At 38.7% G+C, this 17,547-nt stretch overlaps 1 protein-coding gene across 5 annotated transcripts in view; it reads left to right on the forward strand.

Annotated features, from left to right (window-relative positions):
- The window catches only part of SRBD1 (S1 RNA binding domain 1), a 122,002-nt gene continuing 104,455 nt past the window's right edge, over nt 1–17,547 (forward strand). Inside the window, exons 1-11 of one of the 5 annotated variants that reach the window (XM_051782858.1) lie at nt 1–117; nt 1,372–1,474; nt 5,865–5,983; nt 7,269–7,345; nt 7,769–7,934; nt 8,896–9,258; nt 10,709–10,875; nt 12,039–12,156; nt 12,302–12,440; nt 15,204–15,300; nt 16,622–16,757. In XM_051782858.1, the coding sequence (XP_051638818.1) occupies nt 7,269–7,345; nt 7,769–7,934; nt 8,896–9,258; nt 10,709–10,875; nt 12,039–12,156; nt 12,302–12,440; nt 15,204–15,300; nt 16,622–16,757 (1,263 nt within the window). In that variant the 5' untranslated portion in view covers nt 1–117; nt 1,372–1,474; nt 5,865–5,983. Of the gene's footprint in view, nt 118–238; nt 378–1,371; nt 1,475–5,052; nt 5,255–5,788; nt 5,984–7,268; nt 7,346–7,768; nt 7,935–8,895; nt 9,259–10,708; nt 10,876–12,038; nt 12,157–12,301; nt 12,441–15,203; nt 15,301–16,621; nt 16,758–17,547 lie in introns of those variants that run through there. The other 4 variants (XM_051782857.1, XM_051782859.1, XM_051782860.1 and 1 more) reach the window with 4 other exon arrangements.

Here is a 17,547-nt window from a genome sequence, read left to right on the forward strand (position 1 = left end):
TCCTGCAGCGCGGCAGCGCCGCCGCTTCCGGCTCCTCCCCGTGGCGCGGCGGGCGGGCGAGTCCGCCATGGCCGCGCTGGCGGCCCTTTCAAACGCGGCAGCCGGCGGCAGCAGGGGGTAATGACTGGGGAAGCCTTCCGCTCCTCGCCGGGACGGGGCCGCGGGTGAGGCGGGGCGAGCAGCGGGGCTGCGCTGGCCCCGGTGCTCTCCGTGCCACACCGCGCCTGCAGGAGAGGGGTTCGCTCTTGTCTCGCTTGTCTAGGTGGAAGCGAACCTCTTCTTTTCCTGGGCCTCCGTCTGTGCTCCCGGCCTCACCCCCAGGCCGGCGGGACAGGGTGGCATCGCCCTGCAGTGGTGCCCGACCCCGTTGCGAGGGGGTGAGCGGGCCCGGGGATGCGGGAGAGCGGGACAGCCCCGGGCTGGGCTGAGATGGGGGGGCGTCGGGGTCCTCCTGCGCCCCTGTCTGGCTTGGGGCACGGAGGGGCTTGTGGGGTAGCTCACTGCGTGGTCCTGCCAGGCAGCTGCCCTTCCCGGGCCGGGAAGGTGACGTTTAGCTCGGTTAGTCCTTCCTCTTGAATGATACCAACAGACCCAAGGAAAGCAGGGTGTCGCCAGGGGAAGAGTAGGGCTTCAAGTACGTAGAAGTTTATTTTAAGCTCCGTCACGTTTCTGGGCCAAAAAGCAGTGATTTGGGTGGTAGTGACTCACCAAGCAACAAACAAATACATTACTCTTGACTCCCCTTTTGCCTCCTAGGCTCCAAAATGTGTATTTTGGTGTGATAAACTCTGCTGTTGCAGTCACCATGCAGAAGACATGCCCATCTTCTGTGTCCCTTCGGAAGTAAAGACATCCCATTTAATTAAGCGTGATGGGAGTGTTACTGTATAGCTGGTTTGGTGGATTTGAGAAAAGGAGTAGTTGCACATAATGTAGCAGTCTGTTGCTGTATCAGAAGCAGTATCCCCCTGGTTTTGGATAATGTCTGTCTTCATAGTTGGTTTGAGATAAGTGGATTAATGAAAATACATGAGGAATGTTTGTGTGCTCCCTTTCTTGTGTAGTCCTCATCTGATTCGTTTACAGGCTGCTACACAACACAGGTTGTTCCTTTTCTCCAGTGGGACCACTAGTTATAGGAACAGGCATGGAGTAGAGTGTGCTTTCTCAGGGTGTAATTTGTGTGTTTCATCTTTTTGGTGGTACTTCTGTAAGTAGTACCAGTAGGTAGTATTCCTACTAGTCTTATACCTTTGCCTTTCCAATTAGCTTTGGGGACTGTTTTGCCGTATGTCCCTCCCTTTCTTTCTGGTTGCAATTTTCCAGTTAGCGCTGGAGTCTCCTAAATGGTGTCTGCCACTCCTTTCTCAGGCAGGCCTGACTGGCTTTGTGCAACTCCTTGGAAATCTGTACCAGCTTCTCTGAGCAAAAGTGTCTGGAAGTTCTCCAAGATTTTAACCTCGAGAGGATTACAGTAAGTTGGATTTATATTTTCAAGTACAACTCAGTTGACCTTATAAAACCCTGGAGAGATAAAACAATTTCCATACAAGTCCCTACCATTGATCTGCATAGCATTTTTTCCCCTGTGTCGTTAGCAGCATGCTCACACATTGATTTTTTTTTTTCTTAGAATGTTATTGTAGCATTCAATGGAGCTGTCTTAAAATGACAAGCCAAATCAACCTGTTGAGAGCCTCCGTATATTTATTGAAGTGGGCCATTCTGCTGCTACTATAATGGTCTGAAATTCACTTGTCATGTGGGATTTGTATAGTGCTTTTTATGTCCTGCCCCAGGTGCTTCATGTTATAATAAACTGGTTTGGCTTAGACTTAGGAAGAAGCTGAAATGCAAAATTCTGTTATCCTTGCTCTTTTATTTGTGATGGAAAAGCAGAGGCTGTAGAAAAAAGTTTGAGGAGCTTCATGCATAGAGGGATTTCTGTTCTGGTAAGGAATGTGTTGCTTTGGATTAACTGGAAAGGGGCTTTGGAAGTTTTTGTGGCCTTTTTAGCTGGAGAGGGCTTTTTGCAGTTACTGACAAGAAGTTAAATTCCAGGTGTATTTGTGGTGGTGGTGTGTTTGTTTGGATTGTTGTTTTTTGTTTTGTTTTGTGGGTTTTTTTGAATCCTGTGCCTTCTGGTAGAAAAATCTATTTGATTGAGTTATTTTTGATTCTGAAAATTGTTGGTGGAGCTTCAAAACAGGTGTGAGCTAGTGCAGGAATTTTTCTGGGGAGTTAGGAAAATGAGGGGGAGTGAGGATTTTTTAGTCTAATTACTTGTAAACTGTTGTTAAAACTTCTCTTTCTGCAAGCAGTTGCTTATGCCACCTGGGTTCACATATGAAGCAATTTGCTTTTAATTGGTTGTGCCTTTGCATGAATAGGGAGATTGAAGAGAACAGCAGCCTCTAAATGAGATTTGGATTGCTCCTTAACATAATAAGGTCTTTAAGGCCTCAGTCTACTTATATTCTATGTGCAGCCTAAACCTATTTGGGGAGAGAGACCAGAGAAATGATTGCTTCCTTGCTGTATGTTTTGTACATACCCATATTAAGATTCTGTACAGTAAAGTATAATAAGAGCTACCCTGTCAGTTGTCTTTATTCCTGGTATGGCCCAACGCTAAACTACACTAGCCTTATTTTAATGAGTAGCTGATAGGCAGGGAGAAGTGTGCTATTTACAGCTGTCAGGACAGCAATGTGGAGCTCTGCATTGGATGCAGAGAATAGAAGTGGTGGGAAGAAAATAAGTGGCAACAAAACTGATGCCATACTATTTGGGGAGTGGACCCAGCAGATGTCTTTTTCTACAATAGCAATGATTTAAATAGTTTCAGTTCTTCTTCACCGGATAGCGTAGTAGCTCTGTGAAGTCCTTTAATTTTTAACTGGGAAGTACTTTTGAAGAACATGCTGTGACTGTTGGGTTTTGTGGAGACACAAGGCTTTAGTCATGGCTGAGTGTGTTTCGAGCAATGGTGCTGTCATCTGGGACATGGACAAGCAGGTGGGTTTTGATTCCCCTGAATAGGGGGCCAAGGGTCTAATTTGAAAGTTCAGCATTAAGGTTTCAGACTATTGCACAGAAACAAAAGATCATATATGGACAGATACGGAATGAAACAGGAGTTGGGAGCCTAAGTATGTGGGCAAGGTCAAAGTTTCCAGGGCCTAGCTCATGTTCCTGCCGTGGAAGTAAAATATTGTTGGAGAGATGAGTAAGAACTGTTTTTTCTCAAAGAACAGCATTGCTTAAAATTAAAAGGTTTGTGATTACATATATAAAATGAGAAAAAATGTGTTAGCTAGTGTTACTTGGAAGTTTTCTGGCCTCAGATGTGAGGAGAGCTGCTAGAACAGAGCTTGTAGGAGTTCAATATGCCAGTTGGCAAGCTGGTGAAATCCTGCACAGGGTGGTTGGATAACTTGTGAACAGCATTGGATACTGCATGTTTACTTCCTTCAGGTGATGAGTACAGGAAATGCCAAGCACTGTAAACACCTCTGTTAAGGTACAGCAATACTGAACACAGACACAGGAAGGGAAAATGTTTACTCTGACCTGACAGTGGTATAAACAGGTTACTCTGATTTTTCAGCTTTGTGGTTGGCTCTTTTGCAGCTATGGGACTCTTCTGGTTTTGAAGGGGACATAGATCTATGCAAACTCTAGTTTCTTTCCTTGGGGGTAGAAGCCAACTCTCACTTTGAGTATGGTTAACTGAAGATGACAGAGAAGGAAGAGATAAAGGCACTTTCTCACTGAGGTGTCTATCTGGAAAATATAATAGGAGATAAGTGGCCAACTTCACACTGGCTTGATCCCAGCATGCTGTGGGAGGGTGAATGAAGCTCTTCTGAGTTCCCTCAAGACTTGAGGCAGGAGACGTGGGGGACCATATCCCATAGAAGTGAAGCATGGAACTAGCAGTAGGTGGTTTGATTGTCTTGTCATGTAGTCAGTGCAGTCAGTGTTGTAGATGCCCCATGTGGAGCTTAACTGTATTTGCCTGTTTCTTGAATCTTCCTGTCTCACTTCAGGGACTGTCTCTAAGCTTTCTAAAAAAAAAATATCTGTATTAGTTATCTGTCATCAACAGTGGCATTTAAACTTGTTGCTTTTTCATCCTCTTCCCTGCCTCCCCCTCTGCAGTGAATCACAGAAGGGCTGTTTTTCTTAGTCATTAACTGTAGGTGTTTGCACACCCCAGCACAAGCAGCTCAAGAGGAAAATTTAGCAGACAGCTGTCTGGCAATTTGGAATTAAATCAGAAATACTTTTGTGGGTTCTAATTAAAAAATTATTTTTGTAAACAAGAAGTATACTTGTAGTAACTATAAGATTCTTTTCTACAAATAAATAGTACAGTTATTTTGCTGTATTCATTATGAGAAGGAGAGGTGGTTATAACTTATTTCACTTGGAGTGAAATATGACTCTTTTTTTCCTTATGATACCCCATGTTTGATACTTATCTCACAGATGCTTTTTTGGTATTGACTTTTATTTTCATCTGTAGAACTCCACTTTAGCTTCTGACCATGGCTTGACTGTTCATGGAGAGTGGAGAGTTACTCTGAAATAAGTTTTGTGTTTTGAATTGATATCTTACCTAAGTTCAAATTAGCTTTAGTTGCAGATATAAAAACCTTTAAGAGCAAAGTTACCACTCTTCTCAAGAAAATTTAGTAGATTAATAGCATAATGAAAGTTGGAGTATATGAGACTAACTCACTATGTGCTTGTAAGAACTGACACTATTGATGAGTGGGACAGAGGACAGATTCTGTGTTGGTCTTACCTTCTTTGATCTTCTGGATCAAACATATTTGAGACTTCTCCAGATTTCTAAAGTACTGCAACAAACACTTTAAAGATGATCTAATGATTTTTTTTGAAGTGGAAAATCTAAGAAATCAAATAAAAAAAACCCCCCAAACCCAAACATTGAAATGCCCTGTAAAGACTCAACCTTATTACACATCACCTTCTATTCTGTTTCATACTTTCCTATGCCATTTTTATGTTGGCCGTATGGATGTTCTGCTTCTTTCGGTGCGCTGTTTGAAGACAAGTAGATTTGGACTTAAGGATGTAGGAGCAAATCCTACTCTGTTCATGAGGAATGTGAAAAATACCTGGTTTCAAAGACTGAGGAGCTCATCTCCTGTTGTTGTGCTGATATGGAGAGTTAAATAGGTCGTCAGCATTGGATGTCAGGAAATACAATTAAGTTTATAAAGTGAGCATTACTATTGCCACAATCTTACTTAATGTAACAACATAAATGTTGAGATATTTTGAGACTCTGGCCTTGGCCACTTGAGGTGAGAGGGAAATACTAGTGGAAAAGGCCTTCCAGATGAAGTTTTCTTTCTACATGGACTTTTGGGTAAGCTTTGGAACTGTCATGGTGATATGCTGAGTGTTCAAAATTGGCAGTGAAGTTTAGAGTAGTGTTACTTAGTGAGGGGGTTGCTGACCTCCAGTGAGAAACTGTGCATATTGGCTTTTTCCTTCTTACTTGCAGTGATTCAATGCGTAGCTTCCAAAATTGCTCGGAATACTAAAGAATACCCACCTAGCTGGATTAGGTGAAGAAGAGTGACAGATATAGAAATTGTAAGCTAAATAGCTAGTTGGAAAACTGTGAGAGCTAACCATTTCAGAAGTGTGCCAGTGCCTGCAAAAGAATGGATCAGAGATCCATCTGGCTTGGATGTTGCCTAATTTTGGAAATCTTGGTGTTACTGTTTTTTGTTTCTCCCATTCACAGATTAAACTATGATATAAAATGGAAACATTATTGTCATACCTCTGAGGTAATGGAAATAAATAACTAATTAATTCAGAACTGTGATAATGACTGTTCAGGTATAAAGAGCAAAGGAAAACGGAGAAGTGGATTGGCTGGATGAGGTTGCAGGTGTCTCAGAACTGTCAATGAAAAGTCACCTGGGAAGCTAATAAGGTGAGTAATATTTGTTGTGTTCTGCGGAGATTTGTGGTTTTCTGTGGTGGATGTGTATTCTAAGCAGTCACATAGTGGGATTTTGGTCAGTGACACAGCACAGAAATGCTGACCTGTTACCGACCAAGATGATTGGTAGAGGAACGCGTTTTGCAAGCAAGCTAATAGTACTTTTTGACGTGGGTCTCTTTCAACTACGGTGCAGAAAACTGTCATCTAAATTTTTGTTCTACTTTACAAGGAAAACTTGCTGAAAGCCATTTATAACAGTGGTTGTGCTACTAGTGCTTGAGTCAGAACGAAGTTAGATTAAAGGGCGTTTTGCCCTTAAGTTAAATGGCACTTTGCAAAATGCTTATCCACTTTGTATTGTGCAAACATGGGACTTTAAGCCTCACAGTGGTAAGACTGCATCAAAGGTCAAGTTACAAAGAGTTGGAGAACACAATGTGAAGAACAATGAAATTGTGCCAGATGGCGTAAAATAAGCTACTGAGTTTTATAATTATGGAAATAACTTATGATTTGCTTTTTTTTCTTGTTAAGTTTTTTAAATTTTGATTTTCTGTCAGGTAAAATTTTGAGGATACCTACAATTTTTTAACTAAAACCAATAAATATGATTATTAAAATTCACAGGCCCAGCTACTACCAAAAATTCTATGACTGTTTAACTGAAATGTAGCTATTGTAGGTATGAAACTTGGATCAGGAGAAAGTGTATGTCTTGCCTTTTTACTTTTGGTAATTGTTTTATGCACTTGCTATATGCTAGTGAGCGACTCATTCAAAATAATAGTTTTTATTGTGCATACAAGCAATGGATAGTCTTTAAAGGTGAAATTCTAGACCATAATTGACAACTGTCTTGTCCTGTCCCATCAAAACCATATGTGAGCTCACTTTACTAGATTTTAATTTGAGTTCCTGTGCTGTTTAGATGGATGGAGGAAAGACTGGCATAGTATATATGATAACCAATAATATGTTTGAGAACCAGTACTCTATTTGCTAGGATAGCTTTACATGCAAGTCAAATAATTAACTCCATGTGAAGAGAAAAGTATTTTGAGAGGTTATAGTGCTGGTGTGTTTGTTTGCTTTGGTTGAATGTGTGCTGCTGTGGCCTAAATTCTTGGATGCCGAGAAATCCAAACTCTCTCTAGAGGAAACGTTTGTGATTGAAGACATTATGAGGGCACATTTGGCAGTGAGTTAAAGGGCTGAATAAGAGAATACAGCTTCAACCAAATGTCCTATTTCTCTCTTCTTGCCTCTGTTTCAGATGTCATCTCTACCAAGGAGGGTGAAATCTCAAGCCAAAGCCCTTACATCAGAAGAACTACCTTCGTTTCTTAATTCGTAAGATCATTTTTTTCCTTAGGATTTTTTTAAAGGTTTATACTAAGCATGAGCAATTGCTTAAGAACAACACTCAGTTTCTGAGAGGTTGATTAAAAGTTTTTCATGCACACAACTTCAATTATAAAACACAAATTACGTATGTTTCTTCATGCTCACAGTGAAGGTATCATGAAAGGGAATTGCCAGTTCTCCAAACAGAATCAGATGTGTACGCATCCCCAGAACTAGTTTCGTAAAAGTTGGTAAATTGTTCAAGTCATTAGCTCTGCAGCAGTGTGAAAGACCTGTATTTGTTGAATCTACCTACCTTTCTGGTAATTCTTACTGTTTGCTTTCTTTCATACCAGAAAACTCAAATTAACTTGCGTATGTATATTTTTTATTCTTATAGGCAATATTGTTGATTTGTTTGTTTTTCAGGAGCTCTGAATCAGAGGAGGAAGAGGAGGAATGGAAGCCAAAAACAAAAATCGCCAAGAAACGTTGTTTGCCAAAGAAAAATGAGGCAAAAATTAAAAAAGCTGCTGTTCCACAGCCAGCTGGGGCCAAGAAAATGGTCAAGAAGGTAGCAATAAAAGAGGAATTGGTGAGTATCTATAAGCAAGAGACATATAATTACTGCAGTTGGCAAGTAACATGACAAGAATTTTTCCAGCTTTGGTTCGCTTGGTTGCCTCAGTCTGATCAGCTTGTATGATTCCACTGTTCCTGTAAATATTCAGTATGTTGGATAAACATGACTTTCTTATGCATTAAAGTGTCCATATCTAAGGGCTACCTTGAAAATTTTGGCCAATGATAATGGAACGTGGTTTTCCCTGGAGATCTTTCGACAATGTAAATAAATAATGCCTGTCTTCTTTCTCTAATGTCTCTGGTTTCTGTATTGCAACTTTGACATCTTTTTTTTCACTGGCTGGGTAGCACAAAAAAAAGGAGCCTGTGCTTACGTTTTCTTGCATGGCTGTCCAATCCAGTAAGGATTACAGTTTTAATATGATTAATATAAAATGCTGTTCTCTTGGAGATCACTTGCCTCTGTCAAATATTGACATCAGAGATCACACCATGGCAAAGCCAGTCCTTCTGCCTTCTGAAGATGGTCTCTCTGGAAATTCAGGAAAGAAAGTGTGGCTTGTCCAAGGTTAAACTGTATCTTGGCAGACTGAATCTCAGTTCCAGTTCTCATGCCGGGAACCTAACTCATTAAGAGAGTGCTTACCTGCCCTGCTTTTTCCTGTTTTGTTGAGATGAGTGGAGGTAAAGACCGTAGGTCAGTGTCTTCTGAACCAGAGTCCAATTAAATTCTTTCCTGCATAATTTTATTTGATCATTTAAATCACAGTTCTGCTGGATGTGTTTGTATCATTTCCTCCATGAAAGATATATTTCAGGTTATTTGATTTCTGGCTTGGCATTTCAGTGCTGAACAGGGACATCACTTGGGAAAATGATGTCTGGTAGCAAGTCTTTCTAGATTTTAAATGCAATGTTGAACTACTTTGTAACGGTCAATGCTTAATATGGTTTCAATGTCTTTTTGGCAGGATGTGTCCTTGCCTATTGCACCTGTAGAAGATAATAGAATGCAACTTGTAAAACCTAAGGAAGAAGATGTAGGCACTAAACCAAAAAGTTTAAATCAAGAGCCAAAAGTGCCTAAAAAAATGGAAATAAATTCATTCCAGGGGAAAAACAAAAAGGGTTTAGGGAGTGATGAAAAACCCTCAACGAGTGTTCCTGTAGTGGGGAATCAAGTGAAGCATGAGAAATGTGAAGAGGCTTTTGCATTCGATGGACCACCCTCTAAAAAGATTAAGTTGAATGCATGTCCTGAAGGAAAGCCAGTTAAAAATCTTGGAAGGAACAAAATAAAAGAAGAATTTGAAATGAACTGGGATATTGTACAGGTATGAGATCTTTTCCTTTTCTGAGTTATCAATGAAACTATTTCATACGTAACTGGCATTTAGAATCTTAACATAAAATTTCAGTCCTCTGAAGTTAAGTAGTCGTTTAACCTCTGCTTAAGGTGTCATACTACATGTATAAATATAGATGTTGGTTGGTAACTGTTAGCCTTCTGGTATTTGTGACTTCGGCAGTCTTTAGTAAAAATCCTGTAACAGTTTGCCTGTTTCACCTTTATCAGCTCATGGTTTTTTTGTGGATGTACTCAACTGAAACTCCTTCAGGAAGGGATGCCGAAAGATTTGGGGTGACTGTGTGCACAGTTTCAGTTTAAGATTTAATTAGTGTGGATTGTTTAGTTGTAGAGACTCATTTGAGAGTGTTTATGGTCCCATCACGGAGGAGATCGTGTTCCTCACACAGCAGTGACATCAAGGGAGATACCGTCTTTGTTTTTGTAGGATGTTAACTTTGAAGCTGTTCAGGTGAAGACAGTTTTAGGATAGCTCTTGTGCTGAGAGACTAGGTGTGGTTATGGAAGATTTTAATATGAGCAGAATGGGAATAGTTAGGACACATTGTATTCATCATCCTTAGTACTCTCTGCTTGAGAAGACTATAAAATTTTGTTTGTGAGTTTCATAAAATATTCCCAGAAATACAGATGGAGAATTTGATCCTTGTGTATTGCTGCTCTAAAAGCAGTGACTATGATTGCACGGATGTTGTTATATTTTAGGCTTCAGGATAAAACTTTTGAAAGGCTTTTATATCAGCTGTCTATGGGATTAACTGTAGTGAAGTGCAAACAAACTGTGACAGTTAAAATGTTATGAAGATAAGCTACTTATATAGTTTTTAATTGATTCCACATTGATACACTATAACTTTATCTTTAGAAAACTCAATTTGTACAAAATCATGATTAACTTTGTAAGGTTTGGTTCATCTTGAAACTGTTAGTAGTATCATGTTAGTTTCCTGTTATTGGTTGAGTGGGATTTGGATCAGCTCTGGCTTTGTGGGTTTTGTTTGTTTGTTTAGTTTAACCATGATGTATGTCATTGTTGGCTTAAAAAACAAAATGCCAAATTTTCTCAGTTACCATGTACAGTTTACTGTCTTTCTATTTTGTTTTACAATTTTTTTGTTGTACAATTTTTTTTGTTCCCAAGAGGCAGTCCTTCCTTCTTTTTTTTACTGTGATTACAAGTTTCTGGAAATATTGGTTGCTGCATGTCTTGCTGAAATACTGGATGTGATGGCTGGATGCACGAAAATCCTGACATCCACTCTTAGGGAGGACAGTAGTCCCTGCTGGCCAGTGGAATATTCTGGGAGTGGTTTTGAATGTTGAGTGAGAGGCTCTTTAAAGCAATCTACCACCTTTCTTAAGTGTGTTTTGTTTCTTTGCTGTGTTTTGTTGTTTTTTCTTTTCTCCTTTGACAGGCCTTGTCAGACATAACAAATGTCGAGCCATGGGTATGTGCAAACTTAATTAATCTCTTTCAAGAAGAAAACACAATTCCTTTTATTGCTCGCTATCGAAAAGAGCTCATTAATAATCTGGAGGCCGATGCCTTGCGAGAAATGCAGCAAACCCTGGAAGAGCTACGGTAAGTTAGCGCAGGGAAGTATCTGGGTGGGAGGTAAGTAACAACTGACTACCACTTCTGTGTCCCTCTTTTTGGCACTTTGTATACACTACAACTATAAAGGAGCTTATAAAAAAAGAGTTTAAAACTGAGATAATTATGCTTGATACCTGCCTGGGGTTTTGTTGGTGTTTTTTTTTTTTTTTTTTTACTTTAAATAACAAGACATCTAGCATTATTAATTGCCAAAGAAAAACTAACATCTTAATTTCCTTGCAGTTTATTACAACTGCACAGAAAAAATCTTGTACCGAAAGAGTAGTTTATAGTTGCTGGAGATATGTAGCCAGATGAGATGTAAGCTGCATCTTAGAAAAAGATCTTAGAAAAAGAATCACTAAGAATCCCTTGGCTTCCTGCTTGGAGCAGGAAGCCTCTAGCAAAGAGCCCTTCTTGAGGTTGGAGTGTACCAGGAGAGCAGGCTAAACTCTCCCAGACCATTGCAGCAAAGAAATGATCAGCAAAGCCTGTTGCAGTGATGGGTGAGACTGCTTTCATTCCTTCTTGCTTTTGGGTGGCCACATGTTCTTGAAATGGCAATTGCACAGACTTACCAGCTGTTCAGTCAACATGGTGCCTTCCTCCTTGTACTCCCTGCTATCCCCTATCAAGAGGTTCTTTCCAAAGAAGGAAGGTAGCCTGAGAGAGTTCTTGTCTGAAGAAGTAATTTCAATAACAAAATACCTCTGCTGCTTGCAGCTGGTCATGTGTATCTTATTGAAGACCTGGGAGTTTAAATCTGGTACCCTGTGCTTGATGCTGCAGAACTATCTGTACATGAATTGCAGCTCTAAGTGCTCATCAGCGTGGGTTTATCTTGGGGCCTTTTTGTTTGGCTTCTAGGTCAGTAATCTTGTAGAAATGTAAGTAACAGTATTGACTATCAGTATTGTTTTCCTTAAAGCTACCACAAGATATTTTGATAAAATTTTGAAATAATTGGAGAAAGAGAGTAATGGTTAGAAACATTCGGATTATCAGACTTGGTTTGTTGAGAATTAGCATGAGATACCATCTTCAGGGATTCCAGAGAGTTTCAGCAGTGTAATACACAAGGTCACAATCAACAGACTTTTTAATTCACTGTGAAATGTGACTGTTAATATTAATCTCTTGCATTTTAGTACTGTTGCAAAGAAGACACATACAACGATACAGAAGTTGAAGAAAGAAGGAAAATTATCTGGTTGCCTTTTGAAAGCATTATTAAATTGCAGGACTTTGGAAGAATTGGACCACGTGGTCAGTACTCTGGTCTCTTTCAGATCATCCTTAGTTTAAATGTAATCTTGCATAACTAAATAGTGCATAATGTCAAGTACATAGCATGACTGAAATATTTCCTTGCTTTTTAATAACTATGTTTTGTTTTCTTTTTTGTTATAAGTCTGCACCTTATAAAACTGGGAGTAAAGGCACCAAAGCCCAGAGGGCCAGGCAGCTGGGATTAGAACCTGCTGCTCTCTCCCTCCTGCAGAACCCTTCGGAACTCAATCTCTTTTCTTACATTAGACCCAATACCAAAGGTAAGTGCTCTTCTTCTGTGAGCAGTAATGTCCTAAATACCTGAAAATATTTTAAAAGGGGAATTACTTTAAATTGTTCTGATATTGCTGGACTACTTTAAATTCAACAGCACTTTAAGCAACATGTGGTAAGAGTTTACATTTAATGCCATGACTTTCCAACCTTACCTGTCTCTTAGTAAATAGTGATAATTATGGTATAAAAGAGAGAGAAGTCTGGAGATCTTACAGTTGACATCTGTGTTTACTGGTAAGAGAGAGGGAACTGCCCCACACACCTGAAATCTCTTCATGGTTCTACTTGAATTGTTTCCTGAAGAGTTGATGGTACAAGAAGCTTATGCTCATGAAGGAAATGTCATCCAGCAAAGCATATCTTAATAAAAACTGGCCTTGGTGATTGGGAATGAACAGGAGAGTTCTTGTTATTGGATGACAGTAGGGATTGGAGATGTAATCTCTGAAGTTTGGCCAAGAACTTTTAACAACGTGATTGTCACAAATAGACTGCAGAATTGTGTGTCTTTGTGGATGCAGTTATGGGTGAATCTGTAGGGGGCAATCTCTGACAATAAAATGCCAAGATTCCTGCATCCTTCTTTATGATGTTAAAATAGAGATGTACTTCTGTTCTTCCCTGCCCCAACAGATACTTTTGCAATTTCAACATAAAGATACTGAACCTCCTTAGTAAGGCTGACTCTTCCTTCTTCAGTTTATTTTATTTAAATATTGCTTATAAAACTCTGCTAATTTTGCATTGAAAATCAGTTACCGAATATTTTGATTTTTAATTAACTGCATTTTAGCAGATGTTGTTACTTCATACAGCAGCATATTGCAGCCACGCATTGACTGTTCTGACAGAGTCTAAAGAGCCAAAAGAAAATCTTCATGGTGGAAGTTCAAATAAATTATTTAGAGCATATTCAGAAGGAAGTGCTATTTGTTGCAGCATAAACATTAGCTTTTGAAAATCAGTACACCTATTTTCAATTTTGTGCTAAAAATAATTCTGCTTAGGTTTATATAATGGTTTGCATTTGAAAGACTTCAGAAATTTGTATACATCTATGAACTGGGTCACCTTCATCAACTTGGGAGCCAGTTTGGCAACCTATATACAACTTGAGATCAGAGTGAATTTGCAGTACAGAAAAGTTTTCATCAAATCTTAATATTTCATTCTTTCAAATTCTCAATGTTTTTCAACTTATACTAAAAATAAACTGAAATAAAAACAGCAGTTCATGTTTCAAAGCCAGACCTTGGACAGTTAAGGAAGCAGGCTCCCCAGAAAATTTAGTTCTTCCTTTTAGTTGTATGAATGGTCAAATATTTCTCTCATTACACAAACATGTGCTGGTGGACACAGTAAAATGCCCACGGAAACTTTATAATTTTAATTGACTGGGTTTGGCCTATGCTATCTCGTTCAAATTCTCTACTAGAATTAAAATAATTTTGCCGTGCACACTTGTGGTACTTTAGTGTCTTAATTCATATTCAACATGATGCACGTCCTAAAATTCCCTTAGCTTTGTGTTCTGACATGACATTACTTTTACCATAAGAAAAACTAACTTGTAAATGTAAGGATCCAAATTTTATAACTTCTGATAAGTTCAAGCATTTAATAATGTATTCTTATTCTCACATTTTTTTTCTTTCTAGCAGTGAAGTTTAACTTCCTTGCCTTAAAAAAGGGCAAGATGAATTTTTTATGGTGTGTAACTTTATAGCCCAATCAGAAGCAGGATTCTAGATTCAATATAATGAATAGCTAGAGCTATGCAGTTTTTTAAAACAGGTTAATAAAGCTCTTTCAGTCCATCAGACAGCAAAATGAAAAATAATGTGTGCCGAAGGATGCAGTTAATGCTGCATTTGCAAGCTCTAGGATTCTTGCTTTTTGCTCTGAAGCATTGGTTGCTGATTGTTGCTTGAAACAGGGTTAGATAATATTGAACTAAAATACAAGATGTCAGTTTTATTTCATTGTCTTCTGGTTCTGGTTCAATTCAATCACTGTGCGAAGGAGAATAATGTGCTGCTTCTTGTGACCTTTTGAATTAAGGGACAGTTCTGCCTGTTGGAAATTACCTGAATAATTCTGTTATCTCTCCAGAGATACGAAAACATTTATAACTTCATGTCTTTGAAGACATTTTATGACTTCAGTGTTTTGTAGGAGGGGTTGACGGTATCCTGACCTCAGAAGGTCGTTGTGCAAACTCCAGCTACAAACCTGTGGAAATATAAAACTATTACACAGAGAAAAGACAGGATTGCCTGTGAAGAATTTAGGCAGTTTCCATATCAGTAGTAAAATGTGTAGACTTTTGTTGCAGTTTCTAATTTTATTAAAGTTTCAAAAATTATATTTAAATATCCAGTTTGACTATTTTAAATAATTGATTTATATGATGAATGTCAAGATCCATTAGCATCAAAGTCAATAAAATGAGACAAAAGTAGGTTTTTTGTCCTTTTGTCTTATGATACTTCATTGGTCACTTTAGACTCATTAAAAATATAATAATTTCAGATGTTTTGGAAAGGAAGTTTAGTTGATAACAAAATTTCAATGAATTAGGATTCTTTGAAACCTCTGCAAGTCAGTCAGATATCTTTAATCAGTTATCTTTCAGCTTGTATGTATTTTCTTAGTGCCTGTGCAGTTGTGTAATTTTTTTGTATTAGTTTTTTCTGTATTTATTAACTGTATGTATTGACTGTATCCTATAATTATTTTTTTCTAAGGGCTTGCAAATATCCAGGAGGTAGAGACTGGAGTACAGCATATTTTAGCAGACATCTTTGCTAAAGACAAAGATACACTGGATTTTATCAGGAAACTGTAAGTTTCATTCTTACTTTCTAAAATTTCCTGGTTACATGGTAAGATTCAGTCTCCTAGCATGCTGGTACAGAACTTTTTTTTTAATGATAGGAAAACTGTGTTACTGTGAGATTTAGGTCCATTCCTGTGTACATTTGTTAGCACCTCTGCCTATCTGGCTGTCAGTTGAGGAGAGATCTGCTGTAGGCATGTCATGACGCTTTGACTCCCAAAGAATGTAAAATTCTCTGTGGCTCTGCTCCACATACAGCAGTTTTCCCTTGCAGTTAGTGTCCCATAAGGGAATTTTCCATCCTTGCACTTTCTTCAAGCTATAACTTTTCAGCGATGCATCTGTTTAAGCTGTTGCTCCAATAGCTGACTTGACACCAGTCAGTGTAATTAGCGTGCAGTGATGGTTGATTTTGGCATTGGTAACCAATAAGGCAAACAAATATGACTGTTTTTAAAGCAGGAGTTACTGATCCTTTAATTGTGTTAGCTGAATTTATGTTTTCTTACATCACCTGACATCAGTGTTGCCATGTCTGGGGAATTGGTATGACAGAGTAATAGCCACTTGTTATTTTCTCTGCTGTGTGCCATCTGGGATGGAGAAGAGAACTATCAAAGAATATGTGCTGCCCTAGGGGCATGCAATATTGTTTTGAGTCAGCAATGTGATAATTTCAGTGAAGGGGTTGTGTGCTGTCGTTACCTGACTATCACTTTCATTCTTTTGACCACTGGAAGTTCCTTAGTGCAATAGTCAGTGCTTTACAGATCAATCCTGTGGATCTGAAGTGTGTTGTATGTATGGTAATGATGAGGAACATTCAGGAAGCTCTCTGTTTGGGATCCCTGTTACTCCTAAAAATAATGAAAACTTTTATGGCTGTTAAGTGCTCAAAGCAAGAAATTAATGCTGAGGCTGAGTAGATTCAAGACATATTGCATTTCTATAAAATAGAGAACTACTATAACTTTTTTTTTTTTTTTTTTTTTGCAACTTCCCAAAATTTGTTGGTTGAAGTTTAATCCATAACTGATGAAACTGAAATGCCAGTGGTGGCTTTTGAGTATCCATTCCCTTCAGGAGAAGGGCTGTGATAGCTTTTTCTGAGGTCTGCTTGAATGTCTTCTCTTGGTATGTTCCAGTCAGTATAAGTTATGTCAGTCTCAACATTAAGATATGTCATCCAGTTCTGCTGGTAATTAGAGTTAACATAATCTGTAATTGAGCAGATTCCAAACTGCATTTTTATTTAATATGTGCAGTAATGACTTGTTAGAAGTTTCATGCTAAAATACCTTATTGATATCTGTTTCTTCTATTCAGATGTCAGCAGAGGTACGTTTCCATTCAGTCAACCTTGGCAAAAATGTCATCCAAAAGTGGAAATGAAAAAGATATTAATAAATTCCAACTCTACCATGAGTTTTCTTGCAATGTAAAGAACATTCAGCATCATCAGGTACAACTTCAAATTTGTATTTTTTCTTAGAATTTTAACTGTAGGAAACGTGGCTTTGTTTTTGAATTTTGTTGCTTCAAACTGATTCTAAAGCTACTTTCTTGTTCTTTACAGTAGAGGTAGAGGCTTTCAAATTCTTGAAATGCAGGACTAAGCTGTTAGTCTCTGTTTCAAGAAACTGAACCAAAGGACTGCTATTCAGTATGCCCATTGTGTAATTAATTTTCATTAAACAAATACTTATAATGATTTATGTATCAGCTAAATCATACCAATATTGAAATACTTTGCTTCCCCTGGTGACAAGTGCATATCAGGAGTCATCGGTGGGGGGATAAAAGCTAAGCAATGACATGCCCTGTAGGGGTGAGACTGGGGTAGAAGTGACATAGTAGTGGAAACTGCTTGGTTGCAGCGTAGGAATTTGAAGCAAACATGGATAAACTTATTCTTGTTTCCTTTGGATGTTTGCTGCAGCACTGAGTCAGATTTCTCTGAGCCATTTGACACTAAACTTGACAGGTGAAACTGGTGAGAAGTATCAGGAAAGGGTCCAGAAAACTGAAATTAAAAGTGACCTACAAAAGCAGCTCAGGGGAACATCCCATGCACTACCCCAAAAATGGGTTTGTTTTGCAAGTCATCAGTATTCCCTTTGATGAAGCATCTTTGGTTATCATAGACTTGTATAACTCGATAAGGAAATAAAGGATGAAGCAGACTTACTAGATGATGAGAAGCTGATGATGGCTAGGCTACCCATGTTCCTGAAGTTCAAAGGCTGAAGTGT

Source organism: Manacus candei, unplaced genomic scaffold (genome assembly GCF_025592945.1).
Source record: "Manacus candei isolate 608988 ecotype Guabito, Panama unplaced genomic scaffold, ASM2559294v1 h1tg000017l, whole genome shotgun sequence".
NCBI classification, from domain to species: Eukaryota; Metazoa; Chordata; class Aves; order Passeriformes; family Pipridae; genus Manacus; species Manacus candei.